The sequence below is a fragment of the Eretmochelys imbricata genome, chromosome 11 (assembly GCF_965152235.1).
Source record: "Eretmochelys imbricata isolate rEreImb1 chromosome 11, rEreImb1.hap1, whole genome shotgun sequence".
In the NCBI taxonomy this organism is placed as follows: domain Eukaryota; kingdom Metazoa; phylum Chordata; order Testudines; family Cheloniidae; genus Eretmochelys; species Eretmochelys imbricata.
Window position 1 is genome coordinate 55,997,197 of NC_135582.1, and position 24,195 is coordinate 56,021,391.

At 41.0% G+C, this 24,195-nt stretch overlaps 2 protein-coding genes across 2 annotated transcripts in view; one reads left to right on the forward strand and one right to left on the reverse strand.

Annotated features, from left to right (window-relative positions):
• DNAH7 (dynein axonemal heavy chain 7) overlaps window positions 1–24,195 on the reverse strand; it is a 294,918-nt gene that overhangs the window by 13,448 nt on the left and 257,275 nt on the right. The window contains exons 53-57 of the mRNA XM_077829629.1: window positions 14,202–14,294; window positions 4,947–5,123; window positions 2,599–2,760; window positions 1,353–1,553; window positions 87–248 (exon numbers count right to left, since the gene is read on the reverse strand). Coding sequence (XP_077685755.1) covers window positions 87–248; window positions 1,353–1,553; window positions 2,599–2,760; window positions 4,947–5,123; window positions 14,202–14,294 — 795 coding nt within the window. The remainder of the gene's footprint in view (window positions 1–86; window positions 249–1,352; window positions 1,554–2,598; window positions 2,761–4,946; window positions 5,124–14,201; window positions 14,295–24,195) is intronic.
• On the forward strand, window positions 6,613–12,359 carry LOC144271955 (baculoviral IAP repeat-containing protein 5.1-like). The gene is made up of 4 exons (XM_077829632.1): window positions 6,613–6,750; window positions 8,986–9,095; window positions 10,486–10,603; window positions 12,216–12,359. Exons 1-4 carry the CDS (start codon window positions 6,613–6,615, stop codon window positions 12,357–12,359), a joined length of 510 nt encoding a protein of 169 aa, XP_077685758.1.

The following is a 24,195-nucleotide window of genomic DNA, read 5'->3' on the forward strand; positions in this document are numbered from 1 at the left end:
AATTAATGAGAAGGTATTGTTGCATGCATTTACAGTGCCGTACAGAGCAAAATGGGTAACATCCTTCCTGTGATCCATTACTTTACCTCATATTGGTTCAGGAACATGTTCAGCTGCTGCACACTAATTCGCATGTCAGTCTCATTAAATTCATAAGGAATGTTCCAACCCAGTGGCCCAAATTTCCGCCTTTCTTGAACCAATGCATGGAAGAAACAGAGGCCATACAGCAACTTCTTGAATTCAGCCTTTTAACAGAACATGACAATAAGAATATAATCCATGGAATATGCTCCAAACACTTTCACTTCCCCAAAACCCATATAACAGCACAAAGAATCTCTCTAGCACACATAGGTGTAGAATCCCCCTTTGCGGTCTCTCCACAACCTGGACCCTCCACAGTGGTTATATATATTTCTGTTTTATTAAAGACCTTGCCCAGGCACACCTTCAGAATTTAGCCATCAATTTGTACTATGTATGCCTTTGTCACAAGCAATGGTTTTAAAAATTCTCTTAATGCTTCAAGTAACCTAGAAGCAATCCAGTGACGACTTTTTATACAGTACATCTGAGCAGCAGCAATGTATATGTAATCCACACATAGTCCCCCAATCTTATTTGCTGCTTTGGTATTAGAAAAGCATTGGTTCTACTGTGTTTTACCTTTTTATGATCCAGATAGGCTTTGGTCCTGACATATCTTTCAAAAGATCTTTACAATTAAGAAGTTGTGTTTTTTAATTGAGAAAACTTAGCAAGGCATGCAATCTCAGTTAAAAGCAATTATCTACCATTTTTAATTATAGCAAAATACTGCAAAACAATTTTAGGCCAAAACATTCACAAAGTAAAACCTAATTATGGAAACAGTAGGTGGTTTCCCAGTCTGACTAGTCATTCTAAAAAGGGCACTCATGATTCCTATCAATCAACCTGTCAAATCATTTGGCTCCCAAAGTTCTACGAAGGAAATATTTTTATGCTTAAGATTAACTATATGACTCTGAACAGCATAGGCCTGAGTTAATAATTCTGCCACAAGATTCCCTAACCTTGCAGATTTGTATCAGGAAATAACTTGCTTCTGGCTTCTTAAATAGAAAGCTGTATTATTGATGGCATACCACAAAATCTCTGCTGAGACAGAGCGAAACTGGTAGTAAAATAAAAATAAAATATTAATAAAATTCACTTCAGTGAAGTCACTATTCAAAAACAACTTCACTGCAGCGCAGGAAGACTAATATGGTAGTTTTTACCCAGCAATCACATATATAACCGCTAGGGTTTAGCTGCTTTCTAAGTAATAAAAACAGAAGTAACAAGGCTAATAATACAATACTAACAGGCTTCTTGCAACTGTTGAAAAACTCAGGGTCAGAGATTGGATCCATCAGGTATGAACGGATAATATTAGCCCGTAAACCTTTCGGTGCTTCATTGGTCATTTTCACTCCATTCTGAAGGACAGAGACAGGAAAATTTGGAGATGGGTAACTGGTGAGCCAAAATCGGAAATCTGGATGTGTTGTATCAGGATTCAGCTCCTAAAAGAAAACCACACAAAAACAATGAATGAAACCCAAGAGGAATAATAAGGATCATACATATCAACATTTGTTATTTAAGCAAGTCAATCTGTAAACTGTGAAAATACACCAGTGTAATGTTTATGAATTACTAGTTTGAAGCATAACTATAGTGGTAGCCACAGTTATGTGTGACAGTTGCCATTCTAAAACTGCTCTATTTACTCATAACTCTCTGAATCTTTAGTATTTCAGGCTAAAATTTTCCACGGTTGGTCTCTATATGAAGGTAAATGATTATGGAATGTATGAGCAAAAACAGTTCAGCCATATCTAAGTACAGGAAGAATATAAACAATTTTTACTCTCTCCATTAATAAAATCTTCCTACAACTTTATTTTGAACAGTTCTAAAGTCAAAATGGCTGATGGTAAACATCTGAAATTCAGTATGGACTTTGTTTGGATTTGGTAAGATACTGTATGGTTTGCAGAGAAGAGACCCACTCTAATACCTCTTTGCAGCTCTGTAACTGGGGAAAGGTGCAAACTTCCTAAACATCCCAGTTTCTGCAAAGACTTACATGTGTATTTAACCTTAAGCATGGTGTAAGACTTTGCAGGATTGAGGCCATTTGCATTTGCAGGAGATATGATATCTCTTTCAGATGTGTGGGACAGAGAAAATGAGTAGAAAATCTAGTTTATTTTCATAAGAATATTAAATGTGACTTTCAACACCAGGGACTACATCCTTAGCTGCAGCTGAAATACCACTAATGTAGCTGGAGGAAGGGGGTAAAGGTGGTTGCAAGACTGAGGGCTACTCTAAATTTACCTCTGCTCTTTAGGAGATGCCTCAGGTCCACACTCTTTCTCCGGAAAACACCTCCTACACCAGGAGTCAGGAGATAAGGGTTGGTGCAGAACCAGTATGAGGAGATTCCTTTAAGGGGAATCCTCAAGGCGTAAGTTAAGTAGGCTTCTGGCTGCTTTGCACACCAGAGTGGATCTGAGAGTCAGGCAGTAAGTTTTTATAAAAGAAAATATGAGTGATTTTTACCTCACAGACTTTTTCCAGTGTTGGCATCCATGAAGTTGCTAAGTGGCAGTTTTGCAGAACTACCCAGCTGCCCTCCTTTACTGCCTTCTCTATCATTCGAATGGCTATAGGACCTTGGCCCTGTCCCAGCGACAGAGAGCTCAGCTTTGATCCACCATATCCCTGTACATAGAGAACACTTTTAGAGTGACAAAATATTATGAAAGTTTATAGAAACACACCAAACTCTGACATAATTAACATCCACATTTTTGTTTGTTAAACAAGTATAAAACCACATTAAATTCAAACTAATTAAATAATATAAAAGTATTAAGTAAATTCTACACATAAAAAAATTCTAAACTTGAAAAATCTTATCACCTTTGGATAAGAAACCATATTTAGTTTGTTTTGAGGACAGCATCTTTGGGATTGTAAACTAGATTTAATTTGGTTTCTAAAGGCGGAAGGTTTTCAGTTTCCATATGAACTGGCCTAACTATCAAACCCTTCCTTTTTTGATACTACTTCTGACAAGAAAGAGGAAACCTGAGAGTCTAAGCAGCCAAGAAGATGAGACAGGCACAGATGAGTAGAGAAAGGTGCATTTGTGAAAGAGACCCACAGTAGCACATGCAGAGAAAAGGACAGATGGTTAAAGTAACTGAGCAGGAAGTGGAAAGAAGACACCGAAGAACCCAGGAGTTCCTTGTACACTGCCCACACCATGGAAATCTATAAAACTATATAGTCTTGTTTTAGTGTGTAAAGTTTCTTCTTTTACATTCTACAAGGAAAATTCTGCCTCCCCTTCTCTCTTACGTGAAATTAAAATTCCCCAATTAAAGAAGGAAACCACATGATACATAAAAACTTCATACTAAGATAAATATCTTTTAGATTATAAACTCTTCATGGCAGGGGCATGATTTCTATTACTGTATGTCTAGAAAGCACCTTGCTTATCACGGATGCTGCCATAAACAAAAACCGAAAAATAATAATAGCAATTATACTTAGAATAAAGGGTGTGTAAGCCTAGCAGTGTAAATGGTCTCTGGAACTTGGATTGGCAGGACTAAAGGTGCTGGTCAGGCAGTGCGTTTTGCCCTTGGTGTAAAGAAGAGTGTGCTTCACTTCACTTGCTAACCCCCTCTGGTCAACTGAAAAAGTAGCATCCATGAAGCCTCCAGTCTTCACTGGGAGGGGTGTGTTTGAAGGGACTGAGAAAAAGGGGAAAGAAGGTAAGACCCTGGGTTTCCCATCAACAAACGGGAGGGGAAAGCTAATCTTGAGACTCACCTGAGTTTCTCAAGCCTATTCTTTTTTAGTAAATATGGAAGATGTGATCAAGAAAAGCCTGAAAACTGGTTTTTCTAGTAATACCATTTCATGAACAGGTATCTGATACTCAGGGAGATATGTGGATTGAAATGAGGATTTACACCTACATATACATTTCAAACATTTAATTTGCAGTGTGTTTTAAACCCAGCTCAAATCTTCTTTTCATTCCATTCCAGTTCAACTTAATCTCATACCAGGCAGCCATTGGCTCTAGCTCCACATCCATTTAATCCTGTACTGTAAAATTCTAAATACTTAAAAAGACTTCTCCAAACAGCTTATTGTTTGAGGCTGTAGATGTCCTATTACAAACTGCAGGATATATTTACAGCTTGGTGAGTGGGGATTTACAGTATGCCAGTCACTCCCAATAGCACAAAATTCTGACAGAGTAATTGCCAAGAAATACCAGTCTTTCATCTTACTGGAAAAAGGCAATTTTCTGGTATTACTACAATATGATGTTTTTTATGAGAACTTTTTTTTTGTAACATCATGTTGCTAATGGCTAAATCAAATAAAAATATATTTGTACAAGTCCACCCAAGGCCATTGGACAAAACTTCTTTATTACTACATTAGGTTTTGTAACAAAGTGGTTTTTACATTCATATTTGCAAAAATTAACTTCAGTTTTCAGAAAAGAACTAATTAGAATTTCAAAAGCTTTAAACCACTATTTTTGACTCTCTTTTTCCATTTTCTAGTAGAGATTACATAAACTAATCATTTTAACAGTTCTTAAAATCACAATGGGAAAGAAGATGCAGTAAATAATGAATGCGTAATTTCTTACAAATAATGACCCAGTTGGACAACCTTCATTCATACAAAATATTCACCAAAGTTCATTAGTTCTTTGTGTGACTAAGGACCACCGAATCAAATCTAATGCATTTTTAAGAGTTCAAAAGTATACTCTATGAACTTACTCAACACTTCAACATTTAGGGTTTAAAAAGTATTGCTTCACATACACAAGAATGTCATCAAAATGAAGCTTAGAAATGCTAATATACCTGGTCATCAGCAAACTTGAGAAGGGCAGCCATAGGGTCTGCACCAGGAGACAGCACAAAAATCAATGGTGCACAGCAGTGGCTATCAGAAAATGCCTTTGACAAATCAAATGGAGGTGGTTCAATAAATGGACGGCCCAGATTGTCAATGATAAATTCTTGCACCATAGGGATAATCTAGAAAAGCAAATATGTGCTGTATGAAATATGTGTGCTAAACATCAAGATTTGTCATTCTGAATATTTTAATATAAATGTCAAACAAGCTACTCCTATTTGTAAAATTATGCACAGGAATAGTCCCATTGAATTCAATGTGTAAGTCTTGGCAGGATCAAGGTTCAAGTGGCAAGATTCAGGAAAGAGGAGGACTAAATAGTTTCAAACAATGAACAATCTTATTTCTGGAGGTCAACTATTAGGCAGATTGGTAGGTCAGAGTAGGAAGCTGGAACTGCTACTGCTCATGTTTTATCTGTACTATGGAGAGGATTCCAGTTTCCAGGGCTAATCAGTCAAGCCACTTTCACTAGTCCTAAACCCCAATCCTATATGTTATTCTGCACAGAAGTCCCCTACGCTGAAATCAATGGCAACCTTACAGAAGCAAAGCCAAAGATCCTGATCCTGCAAACATGTATGGATGTGCTTCACGTTAATACCATGAGTAGTCCCATTAAAATAATGGTACTAGTCATGGTAGTAAAATTAATCATGTGTGTAAGGATTTGCACAAACACAAACTAAATGTGGATACAGACATACAAATCACAAAACTAGTGGCTAATTTGAAAACAAATATGACATACATTTAAAAACATTTGCTTCTGAGTATACACAGTAAAAAATATTTTCTTAATATTTCAGTTTCATAATTGTCTGTGGCACTTTTGATTTGCCCATCTCCATTGTGCAACCGATAAAAATCTCAGCACATCTCTAGAGTGATGCAGTTTAAAACATATGCTAGAACATTTTTATATTTTTTCTTTTGTTGTCTTGAAAAGAAATGCAAAATCTTTTGTTAATGCACTATTAAAGTTTAAACTCTGAAAGTGAAACTGTCAAGAAATGCAAAAGTTTTTCTTTTGTTGTTTTAAAAAGAACTGCAAAGACTTTTGCTAATGCACTACGGTATTAAAGTTTAAACTCTGAAAGTGAAACTGTCAAGAAATGCAAAAGTTTAAGTTTTTAATAGCAGTGTTAATTGAGCCACATTATATACTATTTCTGTAGCATTTTTGATTACTAGTTAGATTGTTAAATGCAAGAGTCTGTATTAGCTCAATATTAAAGTTACAAATTTAATCATTAAAGTATCAAGAAATACAAAGATCAGCTCCAAATATCTGTATTAGTTCAGTCCATTTGCACATACTATACACTAAGTTGTACATTTAACAAAGATATACCTTTGAGTGCTAAGAATGTGACAGATACAGAAATTTCATTGTGACCTCACTTCTCTTATTCTGCTGCTTATAGACTCACCTGCCTTTACTTAATTGAAGCACCTTCATTATTTACAGGTGAGAGCAATGAAGCCAATGAGTGAAGTGTCTTTAAATTTGAGAGGGAGAGGCAAAGCATGGAGTATTACATTGGTTAGGGCAAGGATCAGACAACAGGGGTTTTTTTGTTTGTTTTTCTTCTTTCTTTCTTTCAGATGGAGACTTTCTTAAAAGAGCTAAGTTTAGCCTGTAAGCATTTGATTGAGTTTAGAGACATGTATGAATATGAGAATCGCATAAAAACCTTCAGAGATTGGCCTTTTATGGAGAATTGCAAATGTACCCCTGAGCATGTAAGTCTGACCATGTCTAATTTTATCTATACCTAGGAACTAGAAGACAAAAATAACAACAGATTATATAAAACCTCATTAAAACTTCCAAATACTTCATTCTCTTCCCTGATAGACTTTGTTAATTAAAAATGCTCTTAAACCACATGTGCAAGTTAAAGCAGAGTTAGGAGTCTCAATTAAGCCCACAGAAGTTAGGGAAGAAGAGATGCTGCTCTGAGAAGGCAGTGGGATGAGTGGCTATGTACCAGGTCTGTTTGGAAGCTTACAGGCATAAGGAAGAGGGGTTTATATTTAAAAAAAAAAAAATTTGAGGTCTATCTCTCCTAGAACTTCTGGATTAATTTGATGCTTGATTTCATGCTGTACAGACTAAAGTGTTTCCCTCACTCCTGAACCTAAAGTTGCATGCTATAGCAATGGCTACCTATGCACATGCTAGAATTCCCTAAGTGAACAACTCTTGCTATTTAGATTCCATTGTAGCAAGCTAAATTAACTATGAGAATATGGGGATGGTGGGTTTTATTGTTTTGGGGTTTTTAATGTATTAAAAACCTGTAACTTTCAGAGGTATTGACTCGCTTGACATCTGAGAAAGTGTCCACTAGAGCTAGGTGAATAGTGGAATTTTGGGGTGTGGGGGCTAAACAGAAAAATTTGAAAAACTATTTAAAATTCATACTAAAACAACTTCTTAAAAAGCTTTCAATCAAATCTAAAACACTCATTTCAAATAACCCATAACACTTGAACTGATATAAAATGAAATTTTTGAGTTGTATTTTTCTCCCAATTCAACCATTTTAGGTGGTGGGTGGTTGTGGTGTGTGTGTTAAATTGGCCAAATTTAAAATCAAAATGCATTTTTCAGGATTGGAAGACCCAAATTCAAAGAACCATTTTAGTTGGGGAAAGAATCAAAATGTTTCATTTCAAATTTGAAACTGCATTTTTTTTGGTCTGGGGGGCAAAAATTAATTGGGGGTGGGAGCAATCCACACAGATCTAGTGCTCATTATCTAACAGGAAGAATAAATATCAGACAATTCATTATTTGGCCTCTAGCACTTATAAAAGTGAATCATTTAAAATTAATGTCCACTCAGTGCTTTGAACATATAAAGTACAATACAAATGCTACAATAGTATTATAGCCTGTAATTCTTTGAAACGGACACTTATGAGTCATGCTTGGGTACAGCTGCTGTATATCTTGAGGGTTACACCTCAGATGAAGCATACTTGGAGTTATCTGAGCAGGTGTGAAGGAAGTTGAAACTACAACACATATAGGTATACTCACGGAAGCTTATGCTCAAATAAATTTAAGTCTCTAAGGTGCCACAAGTACTCCTTTTCTTTTTGCGAATACAGACTAACTCGGCTGCTACTCTGAAACCTTCTAAAGATGAGTAATTGTAGTTTTTAACTCCTTAGAGTTGATTTAGCCATGGCTCTAATACACCTAGTGGCGGAATATAACTAACCTAAACCCTGAGAGTGGGATATAACCTATTACTTTGGAAACTCGCTTCCTAAACTTTCTGTACTAGGAAGCTCACTATAATGAGAACTACAGAGTTCTAACTTCATATTTGTGTGACTCTCTCCTTTTGTGGGGTTGCCTGGACAAAATTATATTTGCAAAAGACAGGTTAGTTCAACAAACTATGACCTCACCACTGACTATTCCACCCTGAAATATTTGAGATGACAATTTCCCTTAATTTTTTTCTCTAAGAGAAAACCTTGCATACTGTAGCAGTCAAATGTTTTTCTTGCACTTATGCATTAATACAATGGCAAACTATGTCTTACTTATTTCTGGATAAACTATTACTTCTAGTATTACTGTTCAGGCTAAAATTAGCCCTTGATTAGTTCCTGGGCAATATATTGTGAATAACTAGCTTACTGTAATCTCAAAAATGGGCACCTGCAAACAGCTACTCCATGCAAAAACATATTTATTTCCTTTAGCCTCTTTTCTCACCCTACAGCTTGTCTGTTACACCCTCTTGTTATCAGTTTTAAACATAGGTTCCTTATCAAACCAGCTACTCCTTGCTGGAAGACCCCAATGTTTGTGAAGCCTTGCAAGACTGAGACTTTAGATTGTAAAATCTTTGGGGGAGGGACTGTTGTCTCATTATATATTTGCACAGTGTATATTACACTAGGGCCCAATTTGTTGGGCCCTTAAGTACTACCACAACTAATTCTCCTCTGCAGATGGCCAGGGCTGGCTTTATCCACTGTCCAAGTGCAAATGAACCTGATGTGGCAAAGTGTTTCTTCTGCCTGATAGAGCTGGAGGGCTGGGAGCCAAATGATGATCCACAGTAAGCAGTAGTCTGCCTATATTCTTCCCTACTCTTTACACTTTGAAACTACTCAAATTTCTTGAAATAGTCCTCCACATTATCTCTGGACTACTCCCCTAATGTACGAGTCTGAGTATTATTCCCCTCCTATGAGTTCTGTGTGTGTTCTGGTTTAGTTACCAAAGCAGTCATGTAAACTTGACCAGCAGACTTCAATTTTCCATTACTATGGAAAACATTTATTTCTTTGCATTCAGTGTAGCTATATCCTGAAAAGTAACAAATACTGCTATGGAGGGTTCTTTGCCTCTCCATGTTTCAATATAAAACTCTTCCCCATTTTAAAATTTGAAAAAGTTCTGTCAGCACTGCAAACTGAACATAAAATCTCACCTTACCTGATCGCTCTCATTACAATGTCTACGGTAACACCCACTGTTTCATGTTCTCTGTGTATATAAAATCTCCCCACTGTATTTTCCACTGAATGCATCCGATGAAGTGAGCTGTAGCTCACGAAAGCTTATGCTCAAATAAATTTGTTAGTCTCTAAGGTGCCCCAAGTACTCCTTTTCTTTTTGCAGATGCAGACTAACACGGCTGCTACTCTGAAACATAAAATCTGACACTCTAGCTGTATTCTTTCTGGCTTACAATTGAAATATAACTATATCATTGGAAGCTCGAAAAACATAGCTCTTACCTTTTAGCTGTGTTGCTGCTGCAGTGCTTACATAAGTAAACTTGCCTGTCATAAAATAAGCAGCTGACTCTGAATAAACACAGGTTTATCTGAATAAAGAGGTCCTGGTTTTAATATAGCCCATATTCTAACTAGGCCACTGGAGTGTACATCTCCCTCAACTCATGAAAACTGGTTTATGTCAATATATTCTGTGGTTTAAGGTTTAAAAACTAATGTGGGTGGGTGGGTAGGGCATGGAGGGGGAATGGAAGAAATGAAAAGAAGTGCTTTAGGCTGCTTAATTTTGAAGCCTAGGTGCCAGGTCTTGGGTTAAGTTTGCCAGCTATTCTGAAACATTCATACAGACCATAAAAGATGCTTGCTTTCCCTCTTGTTGAAATGAATATTCTGGTGTGGCGGTAATAAACGTGGCTGGGGGGTGCACTAACTTGTGGGTCTCTGCCACATATATCTTAAAGAATTTACTTCATCTCTTCCATCTGCTATTAGAAGAAAAGAGGAGTTTCACAACTCTCTTGACACTTTATAAATAAAAGTTTGATCAATGCAGCTATTTAGGGGCAAAAGAAAACATAAAACAAGTCTGTGGAAGTTATAGAACATCTTTCATATTAGAGAATTGTATCACTCTCTTCCATCTCCTCTCAAATGCTGTGGAGGACTGACTATTCCCAAAATGAAACTCTTGTGTTTGTGCTGCAGGGTAGAGCACTCCAAACGTCCTAGCAACTGTGGGTTTTTATCCCTTACTAAGAACTTTGATGATCTGACAATGGAGGAGTACTATATGCTGGAGATGGACCGGCTCAGGACTTTTCTTGTAAGTGCTCGTGCAAATATTGTTGATGGCTTTCGCTTAAACGGAGGATGTTGTCTGAATAATAATTTGCCCCCGAGAGTGGTTACCATATAGGAGAGAAGGCAGAAATCTCTCACTGAAGGAACCTGCCACAGCTGCAGTGTCTAGGAACTCAAGGCCAGATTTTTAAAAAGTGTTAGGCACTTAATGGGATTTTTTCCAAAGTGCCTTTTTCTTTTCTTAACTGCCTAAACACTTTTTAAAAAATCTGACCCTCTATGCCTAACTCCTTACAAAACATCACTCCCCTGGACGTGTTTAATCTAACACTCAAGTTGCAGAAAGAGTACTATCGCTTCTGTGTATAATATAAAAACGGCCCTTGGAAGCTTCACCGAGTATTAACCATACTAGGTCATCTTGAACTGACAGGGCTTCAAAGAGGACACACCTAAACATAGGCATAACTCTTGTCAAGCACTGTACCTTCCCCCTGCTTCAGTGTTGTTGTGCCAGCAGCTTTCCAATAAAACTGCAGAAGACAAATTGGAGCCCCCCTCTCACAAGTTTTGCAGTTATCCTGTTCACTGAGAGATCATCTCTTTGGAATTCAAAGAAAAATGGTATTATCACACCTTAGAGAAGCCTCCCTTCTCCTGGGGTTACTGGAGTGGCAGTTGTCATGCTGTTGAGGTACATAAAGTGATAGCTGGTCCCAGGAACTGGACTGCTTTAGGGTAGAAATTGACATTTGATAGATAGGTACCATTAGTGAATCTAATGGGAGACTTAATTAGAGGCTGTGCTAGTTCCCCATTAGGGTAACGATCACTGATGAAAGTTCTATATTCCACTTCCTGGGTAGCTTTTGAGTGTCTAGGTCAGAGGTGGGCAAACTACGGCCCATGGGCCACATCCAGCCCGCGGGACCCTCCTGAGCTCCTGGCCCAGGAGGCTAGCCCCCGGCTCCTCCCCTGCTGTTTACCCTTCCCCCGCAGCCTCAGCTCACTGTGCTGCCAGTGCAATGCTCTGGGCGGCAGGGATGCAAGCTCTTGCCGGCAGCGCAGCTGCAGAGCCGGGCCTGTCCTGGCGCTCTGGGCAGTGCGGTGGCGCGGCTGCCTGTCCTGGCGCTCTGGGCAGCGGAGCTGCAGAGCCGGGCCTGTCCTGGCGCTCTGGGCAGCGCGGTGGCATGGTTGCCTGTCCTGGCGCTCTGGGCAGCGTGGTAAGGGGGCAGAGAGCACGGGGAGAGAGGAGGGTTGGATAGGGGGCAGGGGTGTGGATGGGGTTGGGGCAGTCAGAGGGTGGGGAACGGGGGGGGTTGAATGGGGGCAGGAGTCCTGGGGGGAGTCAGGAATGAGAGGAGGAGCGGGAGGACAGGAAATTGGGTTGGATGGGGCAGGGATCCCAGGGGGGCCATCAAGGGACAGGAAACGGGGTTGGATGGGGCAGGGATCCCGGGGGGCAGTGGGGGGGGGTCGGATAGGGGGCCAGGCTATGCCTGGCTGTTTGGGGAGGCATAGCCCTCCATACAATTTCAGAAACCCGATATAGCCCTCAGGCCAAAAAGTTTGCCCACCCCTGGTCTAGGTCTAACACTTCAAACAGTAAGTGAAAACTCTGGATTTACTTAAAGTGCAAAACCGGCAGAAGCACAATGAAGTCCTTTGAAGAAGAAGTTGATGCAACCAGAAAACGCCTCATTGATCACTTTGTCAGCAAACATCAGTACACTCCAGAGCCAAAGATGCCGCTATCAGAGTCTCCCTCAACTTGCTGATTTTACTGCACAAAGTTCAGGAAGTCACCGGGACCCCCAAATGCAGCCCACTGGGCAAAAAAAAAAAATGCAATATCCACAGACTTTCAGGAAGGTTTGTTCATGTTTAATTTTCATGTAGCCTGTCCTAAACGTTGATCTTATTGGTACTTGGAATAGATATCACAGATTCAGTTGTCTGAATAATAAAGTACTAATTTCTGTAGACACTTACAAAGTACATAGTTCATATTTACTACAGGTATTATATTTTGAGGTTTATTTGATCACTATGGCAGATGTGGACCAATAAATCTCCCAATAAACTGGTTTATAAAATAAAATGTACATTGACTTGTTAAACAGAATACTTCTGTACTGTTTTTAGATGGTCAAATATCTGTATTCTTAAATAAAGATTTACAGCTGATTGTGTGCACCTGACCTGTGATATACCCAAGCTTTGGGAATGTTCAACTCAACAGATTTACTGCTGGGCTTTTTGCTGCCTTTCAAGTAGCCATGGTATCTGCCACTTATCAGTAAATATGTAGCTTGTGAAGGTGACCTTATCAGCCAGTTCCCAATACTCGTCGTAACCTTCAGAAGGACTTGAATAAAAGAACTATTGTTGGTGACAACTTACAATATTGTGTACTTATTACGCAGGTGACAACTGTGACTTTGAGTAGCTATTGACAAGCTTCTATTGAAGCACAAAAACTGCATAAACTATCTATTTCTCTCATAACAGAACTTGATTTTATGTTCTAAATTCTAGGTCTGCGGTAAGTGAAATATGCAACATCTTGTATATCTACACTTGGTAGATATATAAGCCTTGTACTCAGATGAAAGGACATGGAGGCAGAAGGCAACGCTAGCCATTATATACTTGTCAATAGCTCACACTTATGAAGGGTAGAAGCTGATTACTGGTGTTGTGTCTGGTCAATATCTATGGTAGATAGATGGACAACAAGGCACTCTTGTCTAATGGTACAGTCCCAGCAGGGCATGCCTCTATGCAGCCTCCCCTTATTTCCTCTCCCACATATGGGTAAACTAAGTCATGCACACCATTCAAAGTGGACACCTACACAGGACTTCAGCCTACACCAGGAATCTGGTTTTTGGTGGGTTTCTCTTCCTGGCTAACACTACATAAGATCACCTGGACAGCAATTTACAGAAACTAGTCTGTAAGTATTTGTTGAAGTAGTGAGGTTTAGGGTTTCTAACCTTGTAATTCCCTGGACTAAATAAATATTCAACAGTAGTGATAAGTGTATTCTCATGCATGATTAGAATGTGAAGTAATATAAATGTACATTGCTGAAGGGTACAATCCTGCTTCCATTGAAGACAAAAGTTTTTGACTTCAATGACAGCAATACTAGGCTCCAAGTGTGCAATTTTTTTTTAATGCATACTCAAAATTAGCAGACACAGGGAGTTGTTCATGCTTAAACAATTTGAACTTGCAGAGGAATTTGACAAACAACTGGCTGGCTTTCCACTTTCAAAATAGAAAGACTAATGGAATACTTCCAGTTACTTCCTTTCTTGATAAATGGAAACACCTACTTACAAAAATGCAGATTACATTCTGTCACAAACTACAACCATGATCTCTTTCTTTTAAGGTAATCAGTGAATGCTTGCATAGCTTTGAAATGCATAAGCATCTGACAATTCTTTGGTTTTAAGCCCCACTTCCCTCAATTTACAGAAAAAGACAATTAGTGGAGAGCAACAGAGAAAGAAATTGTCTGGCTTTCCCCCCATTTTACTCTAAGGGAGGGGCAGTAGGTGAAACCTGTGATACTGTCCAACAGCAAGTCTTTGCACTTCCACACTTACTTTGTCAGGCCTCAGGCAGCGAATCATAAGCATCCTCTGGAATGGGCCCATTTTGTTTTGCCACTCTTCAGGGAAATCCTCATGGTGGGGTTCCTACAAGCATACATGCAGATTATAATTTGAGTGCTAATTAAATAAAGCTAGAGTGAGACTAATCTAACTGCTTTACTCTTAGGAATCCTTGATACAGGTGAGACTGCAAAAAATGGTGAATAACTGTTACAACACATGTACTAATCAGTGTTTCACGCAATGCAGCAACCGATACAGGTAGACTGAAATATTTAAAAAGAAATGGGACAACAAAAATTCCTTCCATTCCTTGCTTTGGAGTAATTCTAAAAGTACTATAATTTCCTTTTATTTCCCCCCACTACATAAATGTGTAACAATGCCTCACGCTGAGACTGGGGTGTAAGTATGGCCATGTTGCCAATTCATGATTTTATCATGTCTTATGATATTGGACATCTATCTTAAACCCACGGTGTTTGGAGTATGTGAGCACACACAAATGCCAGCTTCTATATTTTAAAAAAGTTTTGCGCCCTCATGACCAAACAGAAAATACAAACTCTAAAAGCTCGAAGATCTAAAGGTGAACAAAAACAACCCGACATTTTTCAAAAATCTTATGATATGATCTAATGACTACTTAAAGCATCCTGTTAATAAAGTACTGTTATTGCCAAAAGTACCAGCCTATTTGGGTGTGGGGATGGTTTGTCAAGGGATAACATGTGAGCTCCTAAAAGCGCTACCAAATTAGTGCCGCAGCTGAAAGAAACAATCCTTATAAGGGTGGAGAGAGAAGTGGGCTTAATTATAATGACTTCCTGGTAGCCTCTTCACAGCTATTAGCCCCACCAACACAAAAAACCATCCGGCTTTCAGAGTTGTCTCTTTGAGCTCCTGAGAAGATGTCTTTTGGTCCATGTTGAGAGCTCTTGATTTTATTACCTGTGTCTTTCGCATATTCCAAAGTCAATAGAAAGTGCTAGGCCCTCCTTAAATGTTGGTTTGGTTTTGTGAAGATTGTTTTAACTAACCAAGAGCTATTTACCTTCAGGTAATTTTCATAGCAGTGCTTAGGAACATAGCTGTGCAACTACAATGCATGTCAGAGGGAGTTGGGCAGTTAGTTTCTCCATACCCATTTGAAAATGTATCCTTTAGAATACTCTAAATATCCATGGCTCTTCCTTTTAGTTTTCACATCTGTCTTTTCTATCTGGCTGGACCAATGTATGCTGCATAGCATTCTACATTGCAATATTAGAAACAGTTACAAATGGATACCAGCAATGAAGTTTCAAATAGTAATAGGAAATGCACCTTTTGAATCATTTAAGATACATGCTGCTTTACTGCTAACCAAGATTTACAAAGCAAATTTACTTTTTAAAACGTAGGGAAACAAAGGGCTAGATTCAGAAGGACTTAGGTGTTGCAATGCTAAGGGTCCAGTGCCTAACTTTAAGGACCCTGTTGATTAGTGGAATACACAACCCTAAGTTAGGTGCCTATGCTCCCTATATAGTAAAGGGTGAGAGTTAGGTGATTAAAAAAGGGATTCACAGAAGCCAGCACACTGAGTAGGGATTTGAGATGTTGAAGTGAGCCAGGAGAAAATGCTGAGGGTGCATAGCCTCATCCCTACTCCTTAAAGCAGAGGTGAGCAAACTACGGCCCACGGGACCGTCCTGCCGGCCCCTGAGCTCCTGGCCTGGGAGGCTGCCCCCGGCTTCCCCCCGCAGTGACGCCGCCGCACGGGCAGCGCTCTGGGCGGTGGGGCTGCGCACTAATGCAGGGCAGTGCGGCAGCGTGTCTGGCTCCGGCTGGGGGCACAGCTCCCAGACATGCTGCTCTAAGCAGCATGGCAAGGGGACCAGAGCTGGGGGTTTGGATAAGGGGCAGAAGGTTCCAGGGGGCAGTCAGGGGACGGAGAGCAGTGGGAGGGGGCAGATAGGGGGCGGGGACCAGGCTGTTTGGGGGGCAGAGCCTTCCCTACCAGGCCCTCCATACAGTTTCACATGCTGATGTGGCCCTCAGGCCAAAAAGCTTGCCCACCCCTGCCTTAAAGGGTGTTAGGAATCTATCTTAGCTTGGGATTCACAGACATGAAACCTCTCCTGGAGTCAGGAACTTAGGCCAGGTCAGCCCTTTCTCAAGAAAAATGGAAGAAATGGAGGTGGTGTCCTTCTTCTACCCTGTGGCCTAGGGGTTGGAGCATGCCCTGTGACACAAGAATCTCTTAATGCCAACTGGCAAAGGGATTACAGGAATGTCCTGAGTCTGGTATGTACATTCTTGTTCACCAAAGAGTGTCATGTGAGGATTTAAATGAAAGCTGAGGTCACACTGGTCATTACTATAATTGTGAAATGTATGTACATACACATATTGAAAATACACGCTTACAGTCTGTATCAAGGTATGAGTCACAAGCAGAGGTGACATAACAGTTTTTTTGTCAGACAATAGATGTTTATTCACCAATCTCTCTGTTGAGATGTATAATCAAGCATTATAAGCTAACACAATGGATGCCTATTTACATACAAAGTCAACAAAAAGATGTGAAGTCAACAGGGAAGCAGCACATAATAAAAATAAGCCATGAGTGGTTATCCTGTCTCTGAGTACAGACAACAAACTTTGGGAATATGAGAAGACGGCAAAGAACACCCCACATCACCCTACACCTAGGAAGTTAATGGGTAATGCCTTTACATCAGTGGTTCTCAAACTTTTGTACTGGTGACCCCTTTCACATAGCAAGCCTCTGAGTGCAACCCCCCATATAAATTAAAAACACGTTTTTATATATTTAACACCATTATAAATGCTGGAGGAAAAGCAGGGTTTGGGGGTGGAGGCTGACAGCTCACAACCCCCACATGTAATAGCCTTGTGACCCCCAGAGGGGTCCAGACCCCCAGTTTGAGAACCCCTGCTTTACAGTCATGAAAATGGCATCTTTGCCAACCTTGGTTGAAAAGCTGCAAAAGATGCTGGGTGAGAAAACTTCTTTAGACAAAAAGAAAAGGAGTACTTGTGGCACCTTAGAGACTAACCAATTTATTTGAGCATAAGCTTTCGTGAGCTACAGCTCACTTCATCGGATGCATACTGTGGAAAGTGTAGAAGATCTTTTTATATACACACAAAGCATGAAAAAATACCTCCTCCCACCCCACTCTCCTGCTGGTAATAGCTTATCTAAAGTGATCACTCTCCTTACAATGTGTATGATAATCAAGTTGGGCCATTTCCAGCACAAATCCAGGTTTTCTCACCCCCCTCCCCCCCCCACACAAACCCACTCTCCTGTTGGTAATAGCTTATCTAAAGTGATCACTCTCCTTACAATGTGTATGATAATCAAGGTGGGCCATTTCCAGCACAAATCCAGGGTTTAACAAAAACGTCTGGGGGGGGGGAGGGTAGGAAAAAACAAGGGGAAATAGGTTACCTTGCATAATGACTTAGCCACTCCCAGTCTCTATTCAAGCCTAAGTTAATTGTATCCAATTTGCAAATGAATTCCAATTCAACAGTCTCTTGCTGGAGTCTGGTTTTGAAGTTTTTTTGTTGTAATATCGCAACTTTCATGTCTGTAATCGCGTGACCAGAGAGAGTGAAGTGTTCTCCCACTGGTTTATGAATGTTATCATTCTTGACATCTGATTTGTGTCCATTTATTCTTCTACATAGAGACTGTCCAGTTTGACCAATGTACCTGGCAAAGGGGCATTGCTGGCACATGATGGCATATATCACATTGGTGGATGTGCAGGTGAACGAGCCTCTGATAGTGTGGCTGATGTTATTAGGCCCTGTGATGGTGTCCCCTGAATAGATATGTGGGCACAGTTGGCAACGGGCTTTGTTGCAAGGATAGGTTCCTGGGTTAGTGGTGGTTCTGTTGTGTGGTATGTGGTTGCTGGTGAGTATTTGCTTCAGGTTGGGGGGCTGTCTGTAGGCAAGGACTGGCCTGTCTCCCAAGATTTGTGAGAGTGTTGGGTCATCCTTCAGGATAGTTTGTAGATCCTTAATAATTCGTTGGAGGGGTTTTAGTTGAGGGCTGAAGGTGACGGCTAGTGGCGTTCTGTTATTTTCTTTGTTAGGCCTGTCCTGTAGTAGGTGATTTCTGGCAACTCTTCTGGCTCTATCAATCTGTTTCTTCACTTCTGCAGGTGGGTATTGTAGTTGTAAGAATGCTTGATAGAGATCTTGTAGGTGTTTGTCTCTGTCTGAGGGGATGGAGCAAATGCGGTTGTATCGCAGAGCTTGGCTGTAGACAATGGATTGTGTGGTGTGGTCAGGGTGAAAGCTGGAGGCATGTAGGTAGGAATAGCGGTCAGTAGGTTTCCGGTATAGGGTGGTGTTTATGTGACCATCGTTTATTAGCACTGTAGTGTCCAGGGAGTGGATCTCTTGTGTGGACTGGACCAGGCTGAGGTTGATAGTGGGATGGAAATTGTTGAAATCATGGTGGAATTCCTCAAGGGCTTCTTTTCCATGGGTCCAGATGATGAAGATGTCATCAATATAGCGCAAGTAGAGTAGGGTCGTTAGGGGACGAGAGCTGAGGAAGCGTTGTTCTAAGTCAGCCATAAAAATGTTGGCATACTGTGGGGCCATGCGGGTACCCATAGCAGTGCTGCTGATTTGAAGGTATACATTGTCCCCAAATGTAAAATTTAAAAATGTAAAAATCTTTAGACAGGAGATTAACCTGTTAGTTAAGTGTAGTCTCTAGAAAGTGTGTTCTGATTTTGTTTTATATGTAACCTTTTGTTTCCAATATCCTTACTCACTTTCACTTGAATCTTGAATATCTGATAGATATATTTATAGTGAAAAAATAATAAATTTAAGTACCGTAATGTTAAACAAGGTGCAGAACCACAGCTGATTCTTACAAACTGGTGTAAAATTTGTTTGAGGCCAGCAGAGCTGATATTTCTGTGAGTAGCTAGTGACAGAGTATGATGGGGTGTTTTGGGCCCTTTAGGCCCCAGAAAAGAAGCAGTAAAGGTGCGTCCTCCAGGCCTGCCTCGAAAGGCTGCAGGGAAGCAGCAAATCAGAGCACAGTTCAAAGACGCTGCTGGACCTGAGTAGCTCAGTTCCTGGCTGGGACCATAAACGATAAGACAGAGGAACACTTCAGACAAGGAAGCCTGGGAGAGACCCTACTCTATTAGGGAACAGACAAAGAACCCAAGGACTGTAGCCCTAAGGTAATGGGACAGAGTGGAAAGCAGCCTAGGGAATGCAGCAAGAGCAGCTATTAAAGAAAGCAGCAATGTGGCTGCTATTTGTAGGATCCCTGGGTTGGGAGCCAGAGTAATGGGCAGGCCCAGGTTCCCCCACCAACTGCTGGGGAAGTGGCATAAAGCCCCAAGTAGTGGACAAGTTTAGTTTGGAAGCCCAAAAAAGGGGCTGGAAGTTTAAACAGAGACAGGGCTAAAGACCCTGAAGAAGGTTAACCATTTGTTGAACTTCATATTTTGTGGTTTCCCAGTTCTCTACCTAGATCACTTCTTAACTTCACTCCTCTTCTGGGTGGTAACAAAAAGTTTCCAGGGAAAAAGCCCTGGAGGCACCATTTTATAACAGGGCAGGGAGAGACTTAAAGCTAGCCCAGAAGGGACTGAGAACTGAGCCCAGACGCAGGGCCATGGTTGGACCTTTGTTACCCTGCAAGGTTTTCGGCAGTTTAGACTACGTGTGACTTAGATGGAGGACTGAGCAACTGAAGACCCCACCTGATGAGGGCAACAGCAATGGGGGGCACCGTGAGCATAGAGAGAGTGTGCAGATTTGTACCCAACCAACAGGAGGCGCTCATGAGTGGCCCCCCTCACATAGGGGCTGGATATCAGAGAGAAACACTTCAAAGGGATTTGGAGACGAGGGCATAACTATTGTTAATCTGCAAGGCAAACTAAGGGCAAGCATACCTGAGAGGAGGGTGCTTGATTGGCTAGAAGGCTGCCAGTGTTAGGAAGATAACACCAGCTAAGCACAGCCAAGATTACCGCACATTGGTAGCAGAGGGTAACAAGGTGAATCTCAGTCTTCGGTACCTGAGAACCATCACTCTCCCTCATATTCAAATCCCCCCCTGGCCTGATGAGGAGCAGGGACTTGAATTCAGGTCTCCTACCTCCCAGGTGAATGCTCTAGCCAGGCAGCTATGGGGTATTACTGAACCTGGTTTACAGCAGATGTGAACCAACCTTGAACCTTATTTTGACTAGTTCTTTCTTGAGCTGACAAATGGATACAGTAGCTGGATTTTTTGACAAACCACCTTTGTTAGACACACATGTTTGTGATAACTTTGATACTTTCTGGGAATCAAAAAGTAGCAAGAGCTATGTATGGAAGCTAATGGTTAGTGGTTAGTCACCTGAGCAATCCAGGTTCCAGTCCCTGCTTTCATCAGCTCCATGCACACCTAATGGACAAGGTCTCACAGGTGAGACATACAGGGGAATGTCTAGTTTGTGCATCCTCTTGGACTTTGGCAGAAGACAGGTGCTGAGCTGCTCGGTGATGCTGGGATGTAGGCAGCCGTGTCACACAACAGAAACATAGGCACCATGGAGACTTTATCAGTGGAAACTTAGAAGCCTGCATTAGTAGGTGGCAGCTGAGTAGTGGTTTTATGAATGCCTAAATGTTGGTCTTAGGCACCTAAAGTTGCAAGTAAGTTCCTATGTCCCTCTTGTGAATCTAGCCTAAAGTGCCTATATAAAATAAAGGTGCTAAAACTTCCTTGATCCCCCTCACTACAGAGACTATAGGTAATGAAATGAAACACAGCTGCATTCATGTTGTTAAAGTACTAGGATCTGATTCACGAAAACCTTAAGCATGTGCTCAAATAATGGGATTTTCCTAAGTGAGTTAAGCTCACAGGTCCCAGTGGCTTTCCATGGGATTTGTGCTCCTGGGGCACCCAAGGTGGGATTTTCAAATCATTGTAAGTATTTTGCTCAATTGGAGCCTTAATCTCTTCCTGATAAACCCAAAGGAAATGTTAAAACATTCCTTGACAGAAATACAATTCATTTTAAAATACACTTTGCAAATGTTTACTAGAACCAAAGTGACAAAGTGGATTTTATGGAGAAAACAGGAAACGATTTAATACACTGAATGGCCTAGCACCCTTATTGTGTACTAACGAATACAGAATATGTCAAACCTGGGTCCAAATTCTCTGCTGGTGTAAACTGGTACAGCTCCATTGAGCTCCATCTCAATGATGCTTCACCAATTTGCAACAGTAGAGAAATTGTCCCTGATTTATAATAAAATATTGCAACCTAAGGCTCACTGCTGCAAAAGATTACATACCATTATACATGTGACTTCAATGAGACTATTAACATATGTGCTTACGTCTGTGCTGGATTGGAGCTAAGACAGTCACTATCTCCTATGCCTGGTATCAGTTAGTTTTTGTTTTTGTTTTTGTTTTTAAAAACCTCCATATTAACCTCCAGTGTTATTAGACTTATGGTTACTTGGAGTTCAATCATCTTTCCTCATCTCTCCCTCAACCTGGTTGCCACAGATTTTTGTAACTGTGTCCTAAAGTCCAATGACTTATTTTGCTTCTCCTGTATTTGGTTTGCTTACTTTCCAGTAGATGAGACTTTTCCAATATACAACTAAGGCAAAAACTCTGATTTTTAACTGTTACAGATTTTGCAATCGATTCTGATTCATTTTGCAAACATTTGTTCTTCATTTTAAAATAAACAGATAGCGACACTATCAATACTGTTAACAAGAAAACATGCAAATACAGTAGAAGAAAGACTGCAAATACAAGAGAACTTTGGAAGGAAAATTATTAAATATCAGTTTGAATAAACACTTTGAACTTCATTCAGCACAAATATACCCCTAACTTTAGTCGCTACAAACAGTATGATTTTGCTGATAACTAGGATTGCCAGGTGTCCAGTTTTCGACCAGAATGCCCGGTTGAAAAGGGACCCTGGCAGCTCCGGTCAGCACTGCTGACGGGGCTGATAAAAGTTCGGTTGGTGGTACAGGCAGGCTCCCTACGGGCTCTACGCGACTCCCTGCTCCTAGGCAGAGGGATGGCCAGGGGGGTTCAGCACACTGTTCCTGCCCCCCAGAGCCAGCTCAGCAGCTCTCATTGGCCAGGAACTGCAACCAATGGGAGCTGAGGGGACGGCACCTGCAGGTGCGGGCAATGCATAGAGCCACGTGGTCGCACCTCCACCTAGGAGCTGAAAGGAGATGTTGCTGCTTCCCAAGAGCCACCTGAGGTAAGTGTTGCTGGAGCCCTCACCCCCTCCCACACCCCAACTCCCTTCCCCAGTCCAGAACCCTCTCCTGAACCCCTCATTTCTGGCCCCACCCCAGAGCCTGTGCCCCACCCCCCACACACATCCCAACCCCCGCCCCAGCCCAGATCCCCCTCCTGCACCTTGAATCTCTCATTTCTGGCCCCACCTCTGAGCCCGCCCCCAGCCCAGAGCCTGTACTCCCTCCCAACCTCCTCCCTCAGCCTGGAGCCCTTCCCACACCCCAACTCCCTGCCCCAGCCTGGAGCCCTCTCCTGTACCCCATTCCCCCTCAACTCCGGCCCCACTCCAGAGACCACACCCCCATTCAGAACCCTCACCCCCTCTCACACCCTTGCCCCAGCCTTCTGCACCCCAAGCCCCACATCTCTGGCCCCACCTCAGAGCCCACAGCTGGAGCCCTCAAGCCCTCTCGCACCGCAACCCCCTGCCCCAGCCTGGTGAAAATGTGTGTGTGAGGGTGGGCAATAGAGTGAATGGGGGTGTGGCCTCAGAGAAGGGGCGGGGCAGGGCAAGAGTGCTTGGTTTCCTGCGAATAGAAAGTTGGCAACCCTACTGAAAACTCATGAATTACACATGAAACCTACTAACCATCATGCTGTAAATTTGTCACACATTTAAAAAATAGGCTCTGAACCCAACCTTTTACCATTATTTTCATCAGCATTATCTTGTCGTCTCCCAAACTCCCTAACTTTGATATAGATAGACTCTCTCAGCTGGCAAGTATTATGCAAACTGAAACATGACAAATGTATGTCTAGCTTCATTAAGAATATTCTACCACATTAAATGGATTTCTTTGTGTGTTTGAATCTTGTATCAGCAGCTGTTACATTTATCATAGCAAAGGGAATACAGAAACAGTCCAATATATTCGAATATCTACGTAGAACATTTCCTTCAGTGATCAGGTGGTAGTTCTTTAACATGTATATTATATTGAGTAGTTTTTAATTATTTTGAGGAATGGGATTTAAAAACAATCTCACTCTAAACACAATGAATATTACAACGGAACATGAGGTTTCTTCTCCCACCGTCATGCCAGGGAACCTATTAAGAAAACAACCATTCACACCAATTAGTTTATATCTAGATCCCCAGGCATCAATGGGAGACTAAACAGAAGTTGCCCTCCCATTTCAGTACTGTAAAGAAAGTTATATTACCTTGTCTATCTTTTACTGGACTGACTTCTGTTGGTGAGAGAGACAAGCTTTCGAGCTTACACAGAGCTCTTGTTCAGGTCTGTGTAAGCTCAAAAGCTTATCTCTGTGACCAACAGAAGTTGGTCTAATAAAAGATTTTATCTCACCCACCTTGTCTCTGTAACATGCTGGGATCAACACGCCTATAACACTGCACATAGTTACAGCCAAATCAGTTAGAATTATATATCTAATCCTTAGTCACAATATATATAGAATCAATTTAAGATACATTCTATAATTCTAGCACAGATGTCAATTAAATAGATAAATGTAGATGACCATGTAGATTTTATAAATGTAGATGACTATTTAGCCAAATGATGGATATGTAGATTTTTACTGTGGAAAAAATATATTCTTGCATCAAAGCATAAGTAATTTGGGTAAACCCCATTTAAAAACAAATCACTATTATGTGAG